This window comes from Xiphophorus hellerii, chromosome 4 (assembly GCF_003331165.1).
Source record: "Xiphophorus hellerii strain 12219 chromosome 4, Xiphophorus_hellerii-4.1, whole genome shotgun sequence".
NCBI classification, from domain to species: Eukaryota; Metazoa; Chordata; class Actinopteri; order Cyprinodontiformes; family Poeciliidae; genus Xiphophorus; species Xiphophorus hellerii.
The window spans coordinates 34094722-34114687 of NC_045675.1; the positions used below are offsets into that span (position 1 = coordinate 34094722).

Consider the following 19966-nt stretch of genomic DNA (forward strand, 5'->3'; position numbering starts at 1 on the left):
TATTAGGAATTTTATTAAGAGCAGTCACTCATTAAAGCTTTTGTATTTAGAGCCTTCAATTTTTGTAAATGTGTAGCAGAGATTAGATCAGTCAGACTGAACAAAACTCGTATCGAAGCAAAATTTGAATTTTAGTTTTATTTCTCTGCAGGCTGTTTACTGAGAATAAAACATGTTTGATGTGCTTTGCTAGTAATTTTTGGTCCTGCAGCTTGAATGTGGTTTAAAAACTTTTTAAACCATATGTTACATTTCAATGGTACCTCACCGACACCCCCAAAATTGCTCTTAAGAAATGTTCCTGTTTATGGTTCCCCTCCGCCCCCCAATAATGAGATTGGGGGGATTTACACCCTTGCCAGTAACTACTGCAAGGAGATTGTGAACATGAAACTCTAGAGGTAACCTTTGATGAACTAATTAGTGAAACGCTTATGCATAAGACACAAAAACACAAGGAGAACAAGAGGTACCGCAGAGGCTAACACCCAGGCAATGAAGGCGCAGCACGGTTAATGAGGGTTGATGATCTGCAGGTGTATCAGAGCCCCTTAGTGGGAACTGCAGCTCCAGGCTCAGCTCCGTCCTCTGGTGGAAGTTTGCGGCTCAGCAACGGTCACTTGAACGCCACATTTCACCGACTGATTAAAGATGAAATGTATCAGATCGTATAAATACTGCATCAAGTCTACTTGGAGCAAAACTGCTTAAATATATTTTTTCATCCCACACCTAATAAAGTTTAACATGAGAAAGTGTATCTGGAGGTGTTTAATGACAACTGCAGCATAAATATGGATCCCAATGTGTTTATTTAGCAAAAAAAATGTCTCCCACACACAGCAAAATCAATTTACATTAAATTACAAATTTTCATAATGCATATATGTTCCAAACACAAGCATAGAAATATTAAAAAAAACATACAGGAGGTGAATTACCTTATTATTTAAAAATAAATAGTCTAAAAGCTGCAGGATTTAGTCAAGAACTTATGGGTTTAGAGATTTCAGTATAAATAATGACATTGCATGTTCGTAATGTTTTAGAGAAAAAGCATCTTTAAAGTCTGGGCTGTGATCGAGGTTAGTAACAGCTTTAGATACTGTAGGAAATCTTCATTTCCCTCTTTGAGAGCAGCAGACTAAAAATAAATAGATGTTTAGTACAACAGCATGCCACTACAGAATGCTTTGAAATATCATGTGACCTATTTTGAAGACACTGGGCAACACATACAGTATTACTTTTTCATTAAAAAGATGTAGTAGAGCTTCTCAAATAAAATGCTAGGCCTATATTCTACATCAAAGGTAAAATATACAGACACTGTTAATAAGGGCTTACAATATGTAGCCCAGTTGTGAACTCCATATTGTTTATCTATTTTTCTCGTTCATCTTTTTCTGATTATATAGCAAGAAGTTTGACATATGATGTCAGATGGTTACAGAATACAGTCACACATAAGGATTCTTACCAACAATTCTGTCAAGCTCAATACATCAACACAAATACTATACTGCCAAAAATACTGGGTCACTACCCCAAATCACTGAATTCAAGTGTCCCCATTACTTCTGTTGCAACAGATGTATAGAATCCATGACACAGGCCTAGTGACTACTTCACCAAACATTTCTGCCCTCAGGAGCTCAGTTAACCAGGCCCTTGTTAGGGGGTGTCACTTTGTCCAGAGGGTCTGGACCTTCTGCTATTGAGAAACGATTTCTATTGAAGGTGCGGACTCTATTTGGACTCTTAACACTAGAAATGTGTTCTCTGTAGTGATAAGTCATACCTTTATCTGGCAATCTAGTTAGAAAGTCTGGAGTTGGCAGTTGTTAGGAGAAAGGTATTTGCCTGTCTGAACTGAGTGAAGAGTAATAGAGGGGATCGTTGCTTGGCAGACCTGACCTTAAAACCTTTGGGATGAATTAAAGAGACACTTTGACACAGTTCTTCTCGCTCAGCGTCGGTTTCTGACCTAACAAATGTCCCTCTGGAAGAATAGTCAAAAACTCCCATAACAGGTTGAAGAGACATTTGGAACAACATCATAGCAAATTCTGTGAATTAAGACTGGAATGTCCCTCAAGCTGACATGTATGTGGGGGACAGGAGCAAGTACTTTTGGCAATATGGCCATAGTGTCATTGGACTTTAGAATATACTGTATATGTGTGTGTATATATATATATATATATATATATGTGTGTTTTTGTATGCGTGTGGGGGTGTGTGGGGGTGTGTGCGTGCAGGCGTGGGTGTGTGTGAGAAACTGTGAGATGTGGGGCAAGTTGGCAATCCTGAAAAACAATTTCAGACAGCAGATATAATGAATATAATACAAGTTGGTACGCACACCAGTATAAATAGTTTGATGGCTATATACATAATGTGTGGTTATGAATTATAAGGAAAAATATCCACAACTTCATCTGGCTGTTTTGCTTGGTTGAAGTATGAGACATCATTTTATGGTTTCCTCATGTTATTGCAACAATAATGTACTTTTGTAACAAACATTTCACAAACTACCTTCTAATAAGCCACTTTTTAAACATAATTTTCAATCCACAGTCTAGCAATTTTGGTACAAAGTTTCTATGGAAACTAATTTTTCACATTCATAATTTGAAACAGATGTATGATACAAGAACACATTAGGGAGTGTGGCAAGATTATGGTTCATTAAAACTTTGGAAGCATATGATGGATGTAAACAAACAAAGAATGTATGAAGCTTCAGCATTACAAATGTGTGTTTTTTGAACTGGCTGAAACATCACAGTAACACAAGGTGAAAACCTAACCTGCTGTCTGTACGACATGCAGTACTTTCACTCATTCTTATTCCGACAATATTTTCTACAAACTAAAACTGAAAGAGAAATTATATTATTCAAACAGAATCATTGATACTTTTGTGGTAGGGTTATTTGACATTAAATAAGTTAAATAAATTACTGACCAACATCAAAAGATTTATTTAAATGCCAACATTTGGACATTTTTTTTAGCAGACTTACCACCTCTTAAAAATGTCCAAATGTTGGCTTTTAAATAAATCTTTTCAATCAAGTTCTTTCAGTTTTTATTCTCTGTATCTACAACAGTCAAATGTGGGAGGATGTAAAGGTTTACCACTACTGCTGGTAGCAGGATGTAGTAAATGTAAGTGAAAGTTTCAAGGAAAGCAAATGTTGAAGGTCGAGGTCAAATGTCTAACTTGCCCATATTTGACTTCAATAGCACTCTGCAGTCTGAGAGTTAAACATTTAATTCATGGTGAAGTCATAGGAATTTGGGGAAGTAGTGAGCCTGCGAATCTATCAACATTTCCCTACACCCTCAGTAGAATACTGCAGTTAGAGTGGGAGAGGTAAACATTAAGTCTGGGAATGATTTACTTTAGTTTATCTTAAAAATGGGACTAATAGCATGTACGTATGGGAGACTATAGCCAGATGAGTAGTTTACATCTTTACTCCAACTGGCTAGTTGGTATGAAAGAGATAAGAGCAACAGCAAGAAAAACAACAAGCAAACATAGTACAACTTGTAAAATGTATAAAGACAATGAAAACATATGAACTTAAACATGGTCATGTTGACATTTCTGGCTTTTCAGGAGCTATATTGGGATGTTTTCCAAAAGAGGTTGGGAGTTGAAGCTCTGGACTTTTTCAGAAATATATTTGAGGTATGAGATAGACAATATGCTTCAAAAGTTGGAATGCTGAGGTTCAGCATCATAATAAATATTTTAGAAACCAATACAGAATCATTATATTTCATAATGTTGTCCTAAATAGTCACATATATTTTTAAATTATCTGACAATGATGGTATTATTTGTTTTGGGGGGTTTTTTAAGTAAAATTAATTTAAAATTCGTTTATAAATTGTTTTAGTTAGTTTTAGTGTTTCTGTCAACACACCTTCATCATAAAATTAGGTCTTTAGCAGAACTCTGTAGAAGCTGAGTGTGAGACGAGGTAGTTCAGTCCTTTAAATCCAAAGGTTAAAGGGTCAAAGGCTCAATCATTGAGCCAAAACAGTCCTCAAACTTCAGCTCCTATCTAAAAGTGGGTACAGCCCAGTGTAGGGGAGAAAAGCATTGACTTGAGTGTAGAGACAAATAATTGTCTATGACCACAATTGCCTCTTTCTTTAACTTCATGCTAGAGTTGGGATGAGAACAGACAAACAGTAAGCCAGGGGATGTGTCTACCTTTGGGCCCAGAACATCTATAGGTTCACCTGAATCTGCCTGGCAAAATTATAAGGCAGAGTCAAACGCCTGGCATGGAGTCCATCTTTTTACTGAGCTCCCAACTGACCCCACTCTGGACTGAACAGTCTGGAGAACCAAGCTACAAGAAAATAAGCTGCTAATTTCATCAAACATTCATGTACTAGTACATTTTAAGCTTCACACCTGTTCACACTAGAACCAGGGTGCTTCACGTGTTTTAATTTGCTTAACGTGTTTAATTTGAAAGCCTGGCCTAAATAAGACATAGCGGAATAATCCCAGCTTTAAAAACATTTTATCCAGAATGGATAATGGAGAAAGAGAAAACTGGCTGTTCAGAAGCTGGCTAAGTGATTCATTCTCAAACTGAGACCTCCTATTTCTCGTAGTGCTGTCCATTCTCAAATACTATATTTATACATTCTGTTGCTAAATTGAATTTGTTGTGTAGATAAGCAAAGAACAGTCATAACAATCCATCTGCTCATTAAAATCAGCAACACTACACTAGGGGTGAATCTAGAAAAGCATTTATGGTCTGCAAAGAGAGGAGTAGAATACATTATGGGGCGGCTCCATTTGGCAAACGTAATGTGTTTATATAATCGCAGTCAATCAGAGACGACAATCAAATGTAAACTGGAAGGTTCCTAAATTGAGACAGAAGTTACGGTGTGTTCACACCGAATGTGTCTGATGCTTCAAGTTCGACATGTGTGCACTTTGAATGGAGACGCTTGAAATTTTGGTCTACATCTAGCGTTTTTGCATCTGGTTCAAAGTCTATGTGGAAGCGCATCGAAATTTCTCTACCTGTTGTTTTCCATTGACGGCCTATTTGTCCGACGCACTCAACACTCTTGGCATGTCAAACACTCAAAACACTCCAAACAGTTCAAATAGCGGCGCGCTAGACGCATCAAACACGCTGCGACGGGCCCTCAACGCACCTCCATTTGCGTTTGATGTGAACGCACCATTACATTTGTACAGTAAGCTATCTGGCTGTTTCCTCACATTGTTTACTGTTTCAGATTGTTTGTTTTCATAAAACTGCAAAATCATCCTGGACTCCATTCAACTGCAAGTTAAGCAAAATAATATGAAAATTCAGAATCTTTTAGTCTGGAAGCTTTAGAATGAGGAGGCAGCTGAGCATTGAGGTATCTGATCGCATAACACTTCCCAAAAAACCAAACCCACCCAAAAAAGAATGACAAAATGTGTCCCAGATGGAACTCTTTAGTGAGTAATGTAAAATCATACTTTGTTCTTAAGATAGTACACTTTATTGATGTCTTTTGATTTGTTTTTAATCAGTGGCAGTTCTTCTCTATTCTGTTTTTTTTTTTTTCGTTTGAAGAAAGGCTTAGTAAACACAAAGACTAGATTAGATGTTAATTGTGTAAATGTATAAATCAACCATAATAATATAAACAATTGTATTCCAAGATATGTTGAAAAAAATAAAAGCCTTTATTTGAATTCTGACAGCTCTGCCATTAGTGCTGACAAATGGAAAGCCCAGTTTTGCCCTCATTTTCTCCTCAGGTTGGATTCTGGAAGCTTTTATGATGCAACTTTCTCACATACAAAAAATGAGAGTCCAGCACAGAGATGGAGGTGATGATTGCAGTCAGTGATGGCTGAACATGACAAACCAGGTACTTGATTCAATTCTCCAACATCATCGCTACAAAGAGGGATCCTCCTGGCATGTTCTCTCCTTCAGTGCTCTTCCATGAGCAGCTGGTTCTGCATTGACAAAATTAAATATTTAAAATCAATAAAATGACAAAGTTCACTTTAATTCAATTCCATTGACTTGTTGTTGTTGTCATTGGGAAATTGTGTGTGCCTTAGTGAGTGAAACGGAGAATCTTTGTATGACACCGAGTCCGAAATATTTGGGTCAGTGTCATCAACTTTTAGATGTGTCCCTGGTCCAACACTTAAATCAAATAACTGAATTACTTCCTCAGTATATAGTCAAGTTCTCCAGGGTCCTGCTGATGACCTCATTATTTGACCCAGGTGTTGAAGCAGAGACATCGGCCCTCGAGGCCTGGAGTTGAGGACCCCTGGTTCCCTGGTCTAGTCCAACAGACTTTCAGATCCTAGTTCAGAGATCTAAAACCTTTATAATGCGAGAAGCCATTTCTGTCTTCAGTCTGGCAAAGTAAAACTCATTTGGAGCCACAAACGTTTCATGATATTTTGAAAAAATGGGGGCTGCAAACACTTGAAGCTCAGAGGAGACAGAGCTTTTAGTGTTGTCGCTCCCAAATTATGGGATATTATGGGATACGGTTACATATTAGAAGTGTTCCTTATTGTTCACTTTTAAAACTCCTCTTAACTCACATTTTTATTTTTTGGCTTTTAATGTTGAGACTTTTACTTTTTCCTCTGTTATTGCATTTTATTGTTTCTATTGTTGTCTTTTTTCCTTTCCATATTTTGAATGTTTATTTATTTTTATCTGTACAGCATTTTGTTACTGTAGTGTTGTTTTAAAGTGCTTTACAAATAAAGTAGTAGTAGTAGTAGTTAAGGGATGTGGTTAATCTGAAGCACTCAATGCATTAATATTACATAATGCATATTAATTGAATTTCCTATTTTGATGTAAAAGCTTCTCCCCCGCAGAGATTTACTTAGTTCAAAACAGTGCATTATAATTTCACTTTTAAAATCACTGCAGTTAGAGCAGGCGTCCTGGATACAGAGGCTGAAGACCTGAAAAAGGCCGTCCTGAGTTTGAATTCCGTCCTTGGTTCCTTTGCCACATGTCTGTTCCTCCTTCTGATGTCACATTACTGTCAAATAAAGGCCAAATAAATTCTTATAAAAAACTGGAAAAAAAATAATATTGTGATGAACGTTTGGATAAAACCAAGATAACTGGTCTGGGTGTGCTATCAGAAATGGAGCAGGACTGTGAATCTAATGGAGCTCCTCTTTGCTTCTTACTAGGTAAGCCACCAGCAGTGGCAAGCCACCACTGCTGTCATTGACTTTTATAGAACTGCCTTAAACATTTGTAATCCCAGCTTATCCTGTCACCACATGGACATTACAGTTTTGGGACTATTCCAAAATGAAGCACATACCAACAGTGGACCAGGTTAACTTGCCATTGTGTCTCATCATCATTTTCAGCTAGTTTCCAAGAAGTGGAAAACACATGCAGATCAAAGATTGAAAAGAGCTTTTAAAAAGGGCTACTGGCAGCTCAAATATTTGCGGGTCATTAGATTGATGCTTTGTTTAAAAAAGACTCAAATGTTTTTAAAAAGTGCTAATCATTAGGACCCCCACCTTAGCGTCGATAGTCTTTTGGATAAAGTTGTTGTCATGGTCTCCTCCCTCCGAGTCACTCTTTTGGTCTTCATCTTTGCCATCCCTGTCCTGGTCATCCTCTTCAGATGAGACCCTGGACAGTTTTGAGGATTGCTGCTAAAGACAAGCACATCATGATCTACCCGGCGTGTTTCTCAACATAAAGTCATACTCAGCTGGAATGTCGGTGACTTTAAATCATCTTCCTATATACAAGAAGATGATTCTTATATGCAAGAATCATTCAACCATGTATGTTTGAATTGACTATGTATTTCTATTTTGAATTCTGATCAGTTTGTCTTGTAAATTACTGTACATTGACATGATATCTGTCATGAATCAGCTGTTTAATTGATCTGAATAGAATTATTAAATAATTTATTTAATATTGCATGTGCTATAACAGGAGTCTATGTGCTTAAGTAGATTTCAAAGATTTGCTCTTTATTGTCACTGTCATATGGATAAGAGCAATGGTAAAGTTAAGAAAGCAAAGATACAGTCATGAATATCAGAGAATTAAACATTCAGTAAAACACCAGCAACTACTGGAACAATCATCTCCCAATATAAATACTTATATTTATATTTTATATTGTATTTTATTTTATTCTGGAGTAACCTCATAACATTGGAACCTCAAAACATTGTCCTTAGCCGTATGCAACGAAATTTCGTTCTGTATACACCCTGTGCATGCAAAATGATAATAAAGTCAGTCTAAGTCTAAGTCTAAGTCTAAGCCTGATAGCACCTGAACATAAACAGACCCAATTTTCCATTTTTAACAAGTTTTTTTTTTTTTTTTTTTTTTTTTTACACAGTAATTTGGCTTTATTATCAATGTGTCTGCATATAAAATGCAGAAGACGAATTGCAACTAACTTTATTGTCTACATCCTAGGCCAGTGTTTCTTAGGGACTATGGCCTGATTGTTTTAGGTGTTTCCCAGCTGCCATACAGAGTAATGAAAGTAAAATTCCAGATATTCACGTGTCTGTTTTGAAGATTTCCTTATTGCTTATTTACTGTACATTGCTTAGATCTTGTCATATCAGTCTGGAAATGTGACTTCCCTCTTGTTCAGAAACTTGAGCTAAACTCAAATTTTATGTGAAACATTCTTCATTTTTTCTTGTCATGAAAACTTAAAAACAGCAAATGCATTTTCTAAGGTCACAGTTTAGCTCTTACAGCAAAGGACTAACTTAAAGTTCATAGGGACATCCCAGTGAATGAAGGCCAAAAACCATGGGGAAAACTGAGAAAGGCAGCCATTTGTAGAACTAAATAATTCCCCCCATACAGTGTGCTATATTCATGTATAATGTGAGTAAATCCTTTTCAAATTATTTTATCTGTTAAGGGAAAAAAGCTGTACTCAAATTTTATTATATGATGAGAGCAGTGATCGTAAAAAGCATCACATTCCTTCAAATGCACCACATGTGCTCTGCACAATGAAGACCAGTTGCTAGGCAACTGTTGTTGCTAAGTAGGGAGCTGAATGTGAGTGACTGCTTCCATTTACAGCAGAAATAGCAGGTTTTTTTACTTTTGGCCCTAAATCCTAACAAAGACAGACTATAATAAAGAAGACAAAATGAATTAAATAATAACTGAGCGCCAATGAAGACAAAAAATGAAGACACCAAAAATAAATACTGTATCATTGCTACATTTTGGAAAATGTAAATAGTAACTTTTTTTTTTAATGACTGGGTGTGGCGGTGGCGCAGAGTTAAACTGTCTTAAATTTTTATAGAACCCTTTGTGCCAAATTAGTATAGTTCTCAGAAATGTACACAGTCAGAGGCTTTCATTGTTCTATACAACTGCCATACAGTACTCATGCCATACAGTAAACTGCTTTTCAGTAATTTGAATTGATGCTCTCAGCACATTTACAGTATTTATATTTCTTCACTTGGTGCAGTTCACTTTCCAAACTGTAATAACTGAGGTCAGAGTTTCCTACCGGTGTATTATAGGCCTGGCGGGCCGCCATGCTTTACGTGGCTCAACTACATGGATATTTATATGAAAAACCCCTGTGAGGAAGAGGATGTCTTTGTAGAATTCATCAAGGTAGGAATCAAGTTTAAATCCATCGCGTTTGACTTACTCGCGCCGCTCAATGTGAGCTGTGCTCAGTGTTCACAGGAGCACATCTAGAGGTGCGCCTTGAGCGTGCAGTGAGAATATTTCTTTCTGAACAATGCATTATATGTGTCGTGTGCATTTACATCTCAACATGCTGATTCTGTCTGCAGTGATAAAGTTTGAGTTCCCGGTTAGCCGGTGCGTTAGTGGACTGAGGGGTCAGCCTGTAGAGGAGCTTTTGCGCTCACCTACAATGGGCGAAAGCCAGCGTGCTGTGCTCTACGCGCTGCGTGACTTATTATTTTTATTTTGTTTTATTTTTTGCGCCGATACAATGCATATCAATTGCTTTGTCTACTTGAAGTCTTACTAAGCTTACTAAGATGCATTAATGAACAGCTAAAACTCAAAGATTGAACTCATAGCATTGATACTCTCTTAGTTCATTTATGCCCTAGGCCGGTTTTAAATCTCAGCATTACATTATGTGTTCAGATCCACTAACTGATTACTTAATTTGGATTTAACAGAAGTGCAAATAATTGATATTTATTTAAATTGTATTTTATTGATTTGTTCTTAAGATTCTATAGTTGTGGGTTTAAGTACTGTCAGTAATGTCTTCCAGTAATATAATTACCCAGTAATATTTTACGATTATTGTCAACTTCACATCTTTTAATACAAAACCCCGGTAGACCGCCTCAGGGCCCCGACCACTGGGCTTAGCAAGTTTTATGGGGGAAACTTGCTAAGTTTCCCCCATAAAACTTGAGGATTTCTTGAGGTCATGAAATCACTCTACAGCAGGGATGGTAGCAGTTACCCACTTCACAGATAAAAGTGTCATCTTTCATCTAAACATGTCAGATGTTACAGATTTTGGCAAGGTCAAATGTTGACTTCAAGACAAACATTCGACTCCACACCAAACTGCAGGCTTTTCAATATGTTTAGAAACAAGCCCATGCTTGTAGTTATTGATCTGTAACATTTCATATTTCAACTAACTAGAAAGTTTGTGAAAATCAAAACCAAACTAGTGGAAAATACAACAGGACTTATTCATTACTGGGGATTTCTGATCCCCAAGTGGAGGAGTTCAAGTATCTCGGGATCTTGTTCACGAATGGGGGAAGAAGGGAGCGGGAGGTCGACAGGCGGATTGGCGCAGCGTCTGCCGTTAAGCGGGCGCTGTACCCGTCCGTCGTGGTGAAGAGAGAGCTGAGCCAAAAAGCGAAGCTCTCGATTTACCGGTCGATCTACGTTCCCACCCTCATCTATGGTCATGAGCTTTGGGTCATGACCGAAAGAACGAGATCGCGGATACAAGCGGCCGAAATGGGTTTTCTCCGTAGGGTGGCTGGTCTCTCCCTTAGAGATAGGGTGAGAAGCTCAGTCATCCGGGAGGGACTCAGAGTAGAGCCGCTGCTCCTTCACATCGAGAGGAGCCAGTTGAGGTGGCTCGGGCATCTGGTCAGGATGCCTCCTGGACGCCTCCCTGGTGAGGTGTTCCGGGCACGTCCCACCGGGAGGAGGCCCCAGGGAAGACCCAGGACACGCTGGAGGGACTATGTCTCTCGGCTGGCCTGGGAACGCCTCGGGATTCCCCCGGAAGAGCTGGAAGAAGTGGCCGGGGAGAGGGAAGTCTGGGCCTCCCTTCTGAAGCTGCTACCCCCGCGACCCGACCCCGGATAAGCGGAAGAAGATGGATGGATGGATGGATGGATGGATGGATGGATGGATGGATGGATGGATGGATGGATGGATGGATGGATTTCTGATCTAGTGTGTTTGTGTCTCTTCACATATTTTATATTATAAATTCCCTAAAATCCTCCTTTGATATTAAACTACGAAGAAAACATCCAGAAGAATTAAGAACACTATAATAACACAATGCAAGTATACTTACCGTACCTGCACAAGCAATGGTATAGTAAATGGTCAATTTTAGCATCCAGGCGTTCTGTACACTTTTTGAATTATGCCATAAAATAACACAAGTGTTAAATATGGTGTCTGATCATAGCTATAAAGTCGACTTCCATTTAATTTACAACCTGCATCTTATTGTCACATCATACCTTAGAAGAGGGTGTTTTTTTCCTTTTGGATCCAGTCTTGTCTTCCTTCAACTTTTTCTTATCTTCTTCCTGAACAGAGTCACCGTCATCACCCTCACTGCTGCCATCGGCAGTGTTTCCTCCCTCTTCTGTTTCTGATGAGCTCTGTTGCTGCATGGCCTGTACGTCAGACAGTATAGGTTAAGACAGGTTTGCCTTTCTTACAAAAATGGGCTCTGCTTTGAACAGTTCTTTATTTGTACCATTAAACAAGCTCTGCTTTGAAACCCCCTTGTGTAGTTGTTCTGTCATTCCTTTGAACCAAAGATGATGCAAGCTCCCAACTGACCTGATAACCTGTGAACTTGACTCCAGGGTTGTTTTCAATCTCCCACAAGCCTTCATTGAAACCTTTTCTCTTGTTTGACTTGCCAAATTTGTCTTTATAGTCTTTGTAGGGCAGAAGATCCTTTGGACCTAAGAATGCACTAAAAGGGAAAATGAATTAAAACATACTTGAAAGCATTCTTTTGCTCTTTATGAGTAATGAGTAAATGTATTTGTATGTACAAGTATTAGAGTTGTGTTCAAATGATTGCCTTAATGGGTAGTATTTAATTTTGGGAGAATGTAAAAATTAGCAATTTATTTAAATAATGAACTTGTACTGAGTGCAGGTCTACTTAGCATCACTAAACAGAAGTGTGTTTATGGTTCAGCTTAAGATATGAACAAAGAAACATTAAGAAAGAACTTTACCTTCTTCATGTACCCTTAAAGGTGCAGTCGCAATGCAGTGTCCCCTGAAACTTTCAGTTCTCGTTTACCTTATGTTATCATAAAGGTATGAAATTTGGTATACTTGTAGAACTTCCGAAGACCTACCCAAATAGGTGGCACGAAGTCTGAAGTCACCACTGTGGCATATGTTTTGTTCTAATTGAATATGATAGATCTCATCTAATAAAACTCCGAAAAGAGATTCATTCAGTAAAAAATTTGGTGGATGAGGCCTAAGTCCTCCACAACTCCTCCTATAAGCATTGAAGCAATCAGACCAAAGCCCTGCTTTGACTGAGGATTATGAAATCCAGTACTGACAAAAAAAAGCCTCTTGGAGCCACTGAGACAGGCCCGGTAGCATGGGTGGACACTGGGGGAATTGCCTCCCACCTGGACTGGAAGCTTTTTTTTTTTTTTTTTTTTTTACCTCAGAGTGGCCAACTTTCTGTTATTCCTATCTTGATTTGATACAGTAGGAACTCTCGCCCTTCCCATATCTGTGCCCTCTGTCCCCCGCACGTTTTCAGCTGTGACAACCATAACTGTTTAATTCACTGTTAACATGTTGTAACATGTTGTGTTTTTCCGAAATGCCTTTAAAGGCAACTTGAGCGCTAAGATGCTCAAGGCAGTTTTACACCTGTGCAGCAGCGTTGGAGACCTGCTGCTGCTGCTGCTGCGCATGAAAGCAAACCAGCAAAAGGCAAAAAAGTTTGATAGTTTTTTGCCCCCCAAACTAACATAGTGAGTTGATCAATGCTGTTGGATGCAGATAATGTTAACTAAATGATGCATTGATAATACCAATATATCATGATGAAGGCTACTGATGTTAGCTATGTTTAAAAGTTGGTAATATGGTTACATTTACTTGAGTAACGTTTTGGGGAACAAGCTACAAGTAGTACTGAACTGTACTTTGTTCTTTTACTTGCTAATCTTACTTGAGTAAATTATTTTTTGCATTTAAAGGAATAGACTTTAGAAATTGGAAATATTAGATTTCTGCAACATATGAGCTAATGTTTATGCAAATTTTTTTACCCCTCCAGGGGGTCTTTTGTGGGCTCTAGTGTCCCTTATATGACAGTAGGCTGACAGGAAACGGGGAAGGAGAGGGGAAGACATGCGGCAAATATCGTCAGGTCCGGGAGTCGACCCGCAACGGCCGCGTCGAGGACTCAAGCCCTCCAAATATGGGTCGCGCTAACCCCTACGCCACCACGGCACGCCCCATGTTTATGCAAATTTGAGCATAATTCCTCAACATTTTAAACATGTTACTGTATACATCCTTATTTATTTTGTATTAATAAACATGGTTATTTTATTTGAAAGGTTACATAAAGGTTTGCTTATGTATTTATATCAAAGTAAAAGCTTGTTTACTGTGCTCCCCCAAAATAAACCAATGCTCCCTCTGCTAAACTCCTCTGGAACCGGGGCTGTATTGTGAAAACCCTACAGGCTTTTGTGGAACAAAGTTGCCATTTTGTGTTATTTACTCAAAACAGAGACTATGGTAGTGGCAAATTTTGTTATCTTGTCATTTGTGTATGGTTAGCTTTAACTGACTTATGCATAATTTTTGTCAATCTATAAACAACTGAACCTGATTATATTGGAATTTAAATCAACAGTGTTGCCTAGAAACTTTCAAACAGCTGTAACTCCCATATGCAGGATCAGATCCACACCAAATTCTGTGAGGATGACTGTGGTAATTGTTGCCCATTGTCCATATGGGCAACAATTATTGCTCCGATAGGATAGAAATGAGGGGGGCGAAGCAAAAAGTAAAACAAACTTGGAAGTCATGAGAGCTGCATTTCTTTTACACTTATTAGTGCTGTTATCATAGCTTCAATATTATTGGTACAACTGTTATCAATGGAGGAATGGAACTTAATACACTTACATAGACTTGGTTTGATTGGGGACCAAAATTGCAACATTTGTTACATTTTCAGCTGGTGCAGTTCTCTTTCATGCTTCACTGTGACAAACAGACTAACCCCATTCAGCAATCTGTTCCCTCCCTTGCCCATAGTGGAGATGTATCAAGAACCACTGAAGGAAACCACAGAAAAACCTCAGAAAAAGACACTGAGCACAGCTTTCTTCTTCGTGAAATGTAAACACAAACAGATTGGTGTCAGAATTTAGAAATCAAAGGATTTCTCGTTTGTCTAAAGTTGGCAAAAGACCACGAGCCTTTTCTCCCTCTAGTGTTAGACTTGCATGGTTGTTTGGATAGAATACCCAGAATGCCCTGGGTTATAGTCCCCTTCTTGCTTTTGGAGTGTTCTATGGTCCCCTTGGCATTCACATATACCGAACGGCACCATAGTTCACTTCAACTAAACAGTCAGCTGACAAATGATTCCCTCAGGTATAATCACTAAAACATGTTTTAATTAAAATGTACTGGCTTAGATTTGACAACTAAATAATATGAAAATATGTGCATGAGAAGAGCTTTTTTCATAGTTTCTCCACATTTAAGTCTTTTTTGAGAGCAAGGAGAATAAAAAATAAAGGAACTCAAGGAAATACTTAGTCAGTATGCTAACTGATGCATGACATCATGATCTATATCTTATTAAAAACTTTTAATCATATAAAAGATATTAATGAACAAGAACTACAGTACTTCATACTGTGACGGTGAAGTTAATTCTGTCTGCAGTCATTTGTAGGTTAAACACTGAATCATAAATATTAAATTATTGTCTTTGTGTATGCTTCTGAGTGAAAAACAGTACAAAGACAAAAGAATATAAGAAAAACAATATATAGAAATTGCAAATAAGTAGAAGGTCAAACTATATATGTGACAACTGGATGAACGTTAAATATAAAGCACATTAAGTATAATAACAGTTTTCCTGTTTGAAAACAAACAAATAAATGTGCATACGTTTCATGGGTCCCAAAGAAGAAGATTGGGTATTTGTTGGCAGGAGGTTTGACCGCTCCTTCTGGAAGCTCATCAATCTGAATGACAGAAGAGAGAAAAAACCCTTAATGTAGATTACACAAATTAGAATTTTATTCACAGACTGTGTTCAGTTCAGTTTTACTATATTTTATTATTTAATATGAAAATTAGCTTTACAGTAATTCTGAGCAGCTGTCTTTACCAGGACAACACAAAGTACACAGCTGGAACAATATGGAAAAGTGTGGAAACTGTACTTTCCACACTTTTACCAGAGTTTCCAGAGTTCAATCGCTAATATCTATTTTAAGAAATACAAATCAGAATGTCTACAGGGGGAAAAAATACTCTAAATATTTTATAGCAATTAAAAAAACCTAAGCATACAAACAATTATTTCCAGTACAGTAATTGTACACTGCCTGGCCAAAAAAAAAGTCGCCACCTGGATTTAACTAAGCAAATAGGTACAAGCCTCCTACTGGATAAGTACTGCATAGGCGATTATCTTTCAGCTGGTAACAAGTTATTTAACCCCAGTTGATGCAATGAGGAACTCCTCATTTCTTAAACAACCATGGCAAAAGACACATCCTGTGGTCGTGGAAAAGACGTTAGTCTGTTGAAGAAGGGTCAAATCATTGGCATGCATCAAGCAGAGAAAACATCTAAGGAGATTGCAGAAACTACTAGAATTGGGTTAAGAACTGTCCAACGCATCATTAAAAACTGGAAGGATGGTGGGGAACCATCGTCTTCCAGGAAGAAATGTGGTCGGAAAAAAATCCTGAATGATCGCAATCGGCGATTACTTAAACGTTTGGTCAAATCAAATCGAAGAAAAACAACAGCAGAACTCAGGAGTATGTTTAATTGTGAACACAAAAGCATTTCCACACGCACAATGCAAAGGGAACTCAAGGGGTTGGGATTGAACAGCTGTGTAGCCGTAAGAAAACCTCTAATCAGTAAGGCTAACCAGAAAAAAAGGCTTCAGTTTGCTAGGGAGCATAAAGATTGGACTCTGGAGGAATGGAAGAGGGTCATGTGGTCTGATGAGTCCAGATTTACCCTGTTCCAGAGAGATGGGCGCATCAGGGTAAGAAGAGAGGCAGGTGAAGTGATGCACCCATCATGCCTAGTGCCTACTGTACAAGCCTGTGGGGGCAGTGCTATGATCTGGGGTTGCTGCAGTTGGTCAGGTCTAGGTTCAGCAACATTGTGTGCCCAAAGAATGAGGTCAGCTGACTACCTGAATATACTGAATGACCAGGTTATTCCATCAATGGATTTTGTCTTCCCAAATGGAACGGGCATATTCCAAGATGACAATGCCAGGATTCATCGGGCTCACATTGTGAAAGAGTGGTTCAGGGAGCATGAGACATCTTTTTCACACATGGATTGGCCACCACAGAGTCCAGACCTTAACCCCATTGAGAATCTTTGGGATGTGCTGGAGAAGGCTTTGCACAGTGGTCAGACTCTCCCATCATCAATACAAGATCTTGGTGAAAGATTAATGCAACACTGGATGGAAATAAATCTTGTGACACTGCAGAAGCTTATTGAAACAATGCCACAGCGAATGTGGGCTGTAATCAAAGCTAAAGGCGGTCCAACAAAATATTAGAGAGTGTGACCATTTTTTGGTGGCGACTTTTTTTTTGGCCAGGCAGTGTATATTCGCTTTCATTAAGTTGTTCAGCAGTAACATTCTGGGTTGTTTTTTGTTTGTTTGTTTTTTGTTGTATTTTTTAGTTTTCTACAATTGAGTTGAATTGATAAAGTGTTTTTCTCTTTTACGCTATTTAGATCACATTTTAATAAACATTATACTCTCCTCTAAGATTCCCGAAGAAAGAACGGGAAAGAGAGCAGTTACCTGCTATCCATCTTCTGCAGACACGTTGTTCACAAAATGTTTTTTCTTACGTGTTAAAAAAAAGAGGCTGAGTGTGCTAAAAGAAAAAAAGAAAAGAAAGTTGGAAACTACTATTTGAAGGTAACCTTAACAGTACTCGCTAAAATGACATGACAGACCTGTCCGTGTCTGCAGTACACATGAGAGAATGTACACATGAGGTGCAGGTTTTACCAAAAACGAAGTGCAACGTTTAACATTGTTAAAACAGACCTGCAGTTACCTGTGCTAAGGTAACTACAGGTCAAGTGCCTTATATATTCTGGAATACCGGATACAATTCAAGCACTTTCTCCGCTCGTTTGTTGAAATATCTAAAAATGTTGTCTTCACCAAAATATTCGCAGGGAAAATGGTGCCGACAAATGTTCCGTTTACTTCTCCAGCCGTCATTAGCATGCCAGGAGACAGACTGACGGCACCAGGAGAACCTGCTCCAGCAACACAGTCCATCCTGCTGAGAACCGTGCAGTCAGCCGGCCGCTCTGTGGAAACACCGCCGCCTCTCTGCGCTTTCAGCCCGGCTGCAGCACAGACTCACCCTCGCTGGCCAGTGTGGGTATCCCTTCATCTTTGCGAAAACCAGATCTCCTGCCTTGTATTCCCGCGGTCGTGGTCGAGCCATGTCGCTGAAGAAACGCTGAGGTTTGGGCGGACTTGATAATCCTGATCACATCTAACTGGGCCCTAAACGCTGGTCTAAATTTTCAATCATCAAGTTTTTATATGAAGACTGCAGTTTACATGAAAATAAATAAATAAATAATGCAGAAAATGGGACCCATAACAGACCTTTTCTCTTACGCACAAAGTCAAGAGTAGATGTAATTGAGAATGGCCTAAATTGGAGTACGGATCCAGTAAGAAAAGCAAAATGTGTCATATTAATGACAATTTCATTTCCGGTTAAAATAAATATTTAATTTCCTCTCCTGCTGTTTTTTTTGTTACAACATTTTATTTATTTTTTTGCCAAAATATGATGAAATATCTGCAATAATAAATCGCTCTTTTTGTTCCTCAAGGTTATAAATTTCACTCCCTCTTATATCTTTTATTTATTTGTTTATTTACCATGGGTGATTTAAGAATCAGACACGTAATTTGGCAGCAACCCAGAGAGGACATTGGTTGTTAAAACAAATCTTAAGTTAAATAATTTTGTGTAAAACGTAAGTACGCAATAGTACTTACGTATATGTGCTGGCGTTTGAAAAAAAAACCTCTTTTAGATTGGTGTTATTCTATCTCGATAGCTAATAAATTTGTCTTGGTTTGTGTTATAAAAAGGAGGAACACCTGTAATACTATGAAAGTTACTTAGCACTAGCATTGGCAATGTGGGTTTTAAAAGACAATTCATATAAAAAATACTGTGGTGTGTAATAGATTGTGAAAACTTTTATGTGTTCTGTATGGCATTTCAAGCCACAGGAGGGTGTTACCACAAGCTTTTCTGTTCATAATTCTGGAGTTTCTACCACTAGACATGAACAGGCAGGCCTAACCTCCTTCTCCTCATCAGACTGCTGGGGAGTAAAAAGAGATGCTGCATCAATCAGCCTTTTTTATGAATACTTCTCATACACTCAGATCAGGACAAACTGATCAAATCAAAAACAGAATTAAAGTGAGGGAAATTGTTTAAATATAAAGGGTGGGAAAGAGTGGAAATGCAAGGATTAGCAAGGATTTGCATAATGTGAAAAATAAATAAATACATGTTTAATTAATAAAACCTCCAAAGTTAAGTTCCTACACAATAAACATAAATAGCAGATGATAAAACCCAAAATAGAAAAGAACAATACGTTTTTAAGTACGATAACATTTTTAAGTTACCAACATTGCCTTTTATTAAGGAAAAAGAAAATGTAAAAGGCAACATGTGATTTTAGGTTCAATTACTGCAGAATTAATTAATGCAGTTACAATTAATGCAGAACATGTTTTTCCACCTTCAAAAGCACAATTAAGTTATTATTTTTACATTTCTTGTAATATTAAATTCTCAAATTACATTAGTTGAGGTAAACAAAGTTTCAACCAAATAATTATTTTACATTATGCAACAAACCTCCCTCTCATAGTTAAAGATATTTCTGCATTATTTTCTCTTACATTATAAGACGCAACTAATTATTTTGAATTAGAATAAAAATTCTTCATTCAACTTGTATGAACCAAATATCTGATGATATATTTTGTTAAATATCACACTGAATTCTACTCAGAAACCTTTACTTTGAACAAAGTTTAAATGTCTAAACAGCCTCCTAAATGTGATGTTATGGATACATAATTTCTATATTATGCTGGGCATCAATTCTCCTGTTGGCAGCTTCACACAGGATTTTAAGATCAGTATTTATCAGACTTAATGGTCTCATGATTCCACATTTGTTTTGATTTTTCCAGTTTTCCTAGGAGCAATGTCATCAGTGCACATGTTAGGAATTTGGGTAAACTTTTAGTTTGAAATGCCTCCACAATGACATTCATGTAAGTAGCTTAGTCTTAAATAATTAAGTTAATTACTATC

General features: G+C 37.9%; 1 protein-coding gene across 2 annotated transcripts; it reads right to left on the minus strand.

Annotated features, from left to right (window-relative positions):
• Positions 1 to 793: 793 nt before the first annotated feature.
• On the minus strand, positions 794 to 18306 carry hdgfl3 (HDGF like 3). Of its 2 annotated transcripts, none has more exons than XM_032561488.1 (6): positions 17966 to 18306; positions 15480 to 15556; positions 12126 to 12264; positions 11798 to 11956; positions 7583 to 7720; positions 794 to 6016 (listed from the first exon to the last, which is right to left on the minus strand). In XM_032561488.1, the coding sequence occupies exons 1-6, from the start codon at positions 18047 to 18049 to the stop codon at positions 5990 to 5992; spliced, it is 624 nt and encodes a 207-aa protein (XP_032417379.1). In that variant the 5' UTR covers positions 18050 to 18306; the 3' UTR covers positions 794 to 5989. The 2 variants fall into 2 exon arrangements, with proteins under 2 accessions (XP_032417379.1, XP_032417380.1); XM_032561489.1 differs by having other exon boundaries at positions 7583 to 7717; positions 17966 to 18301.
• Between the last annotated feature and the right edge of the window lie 1660 nt (positions 18307 to 19966).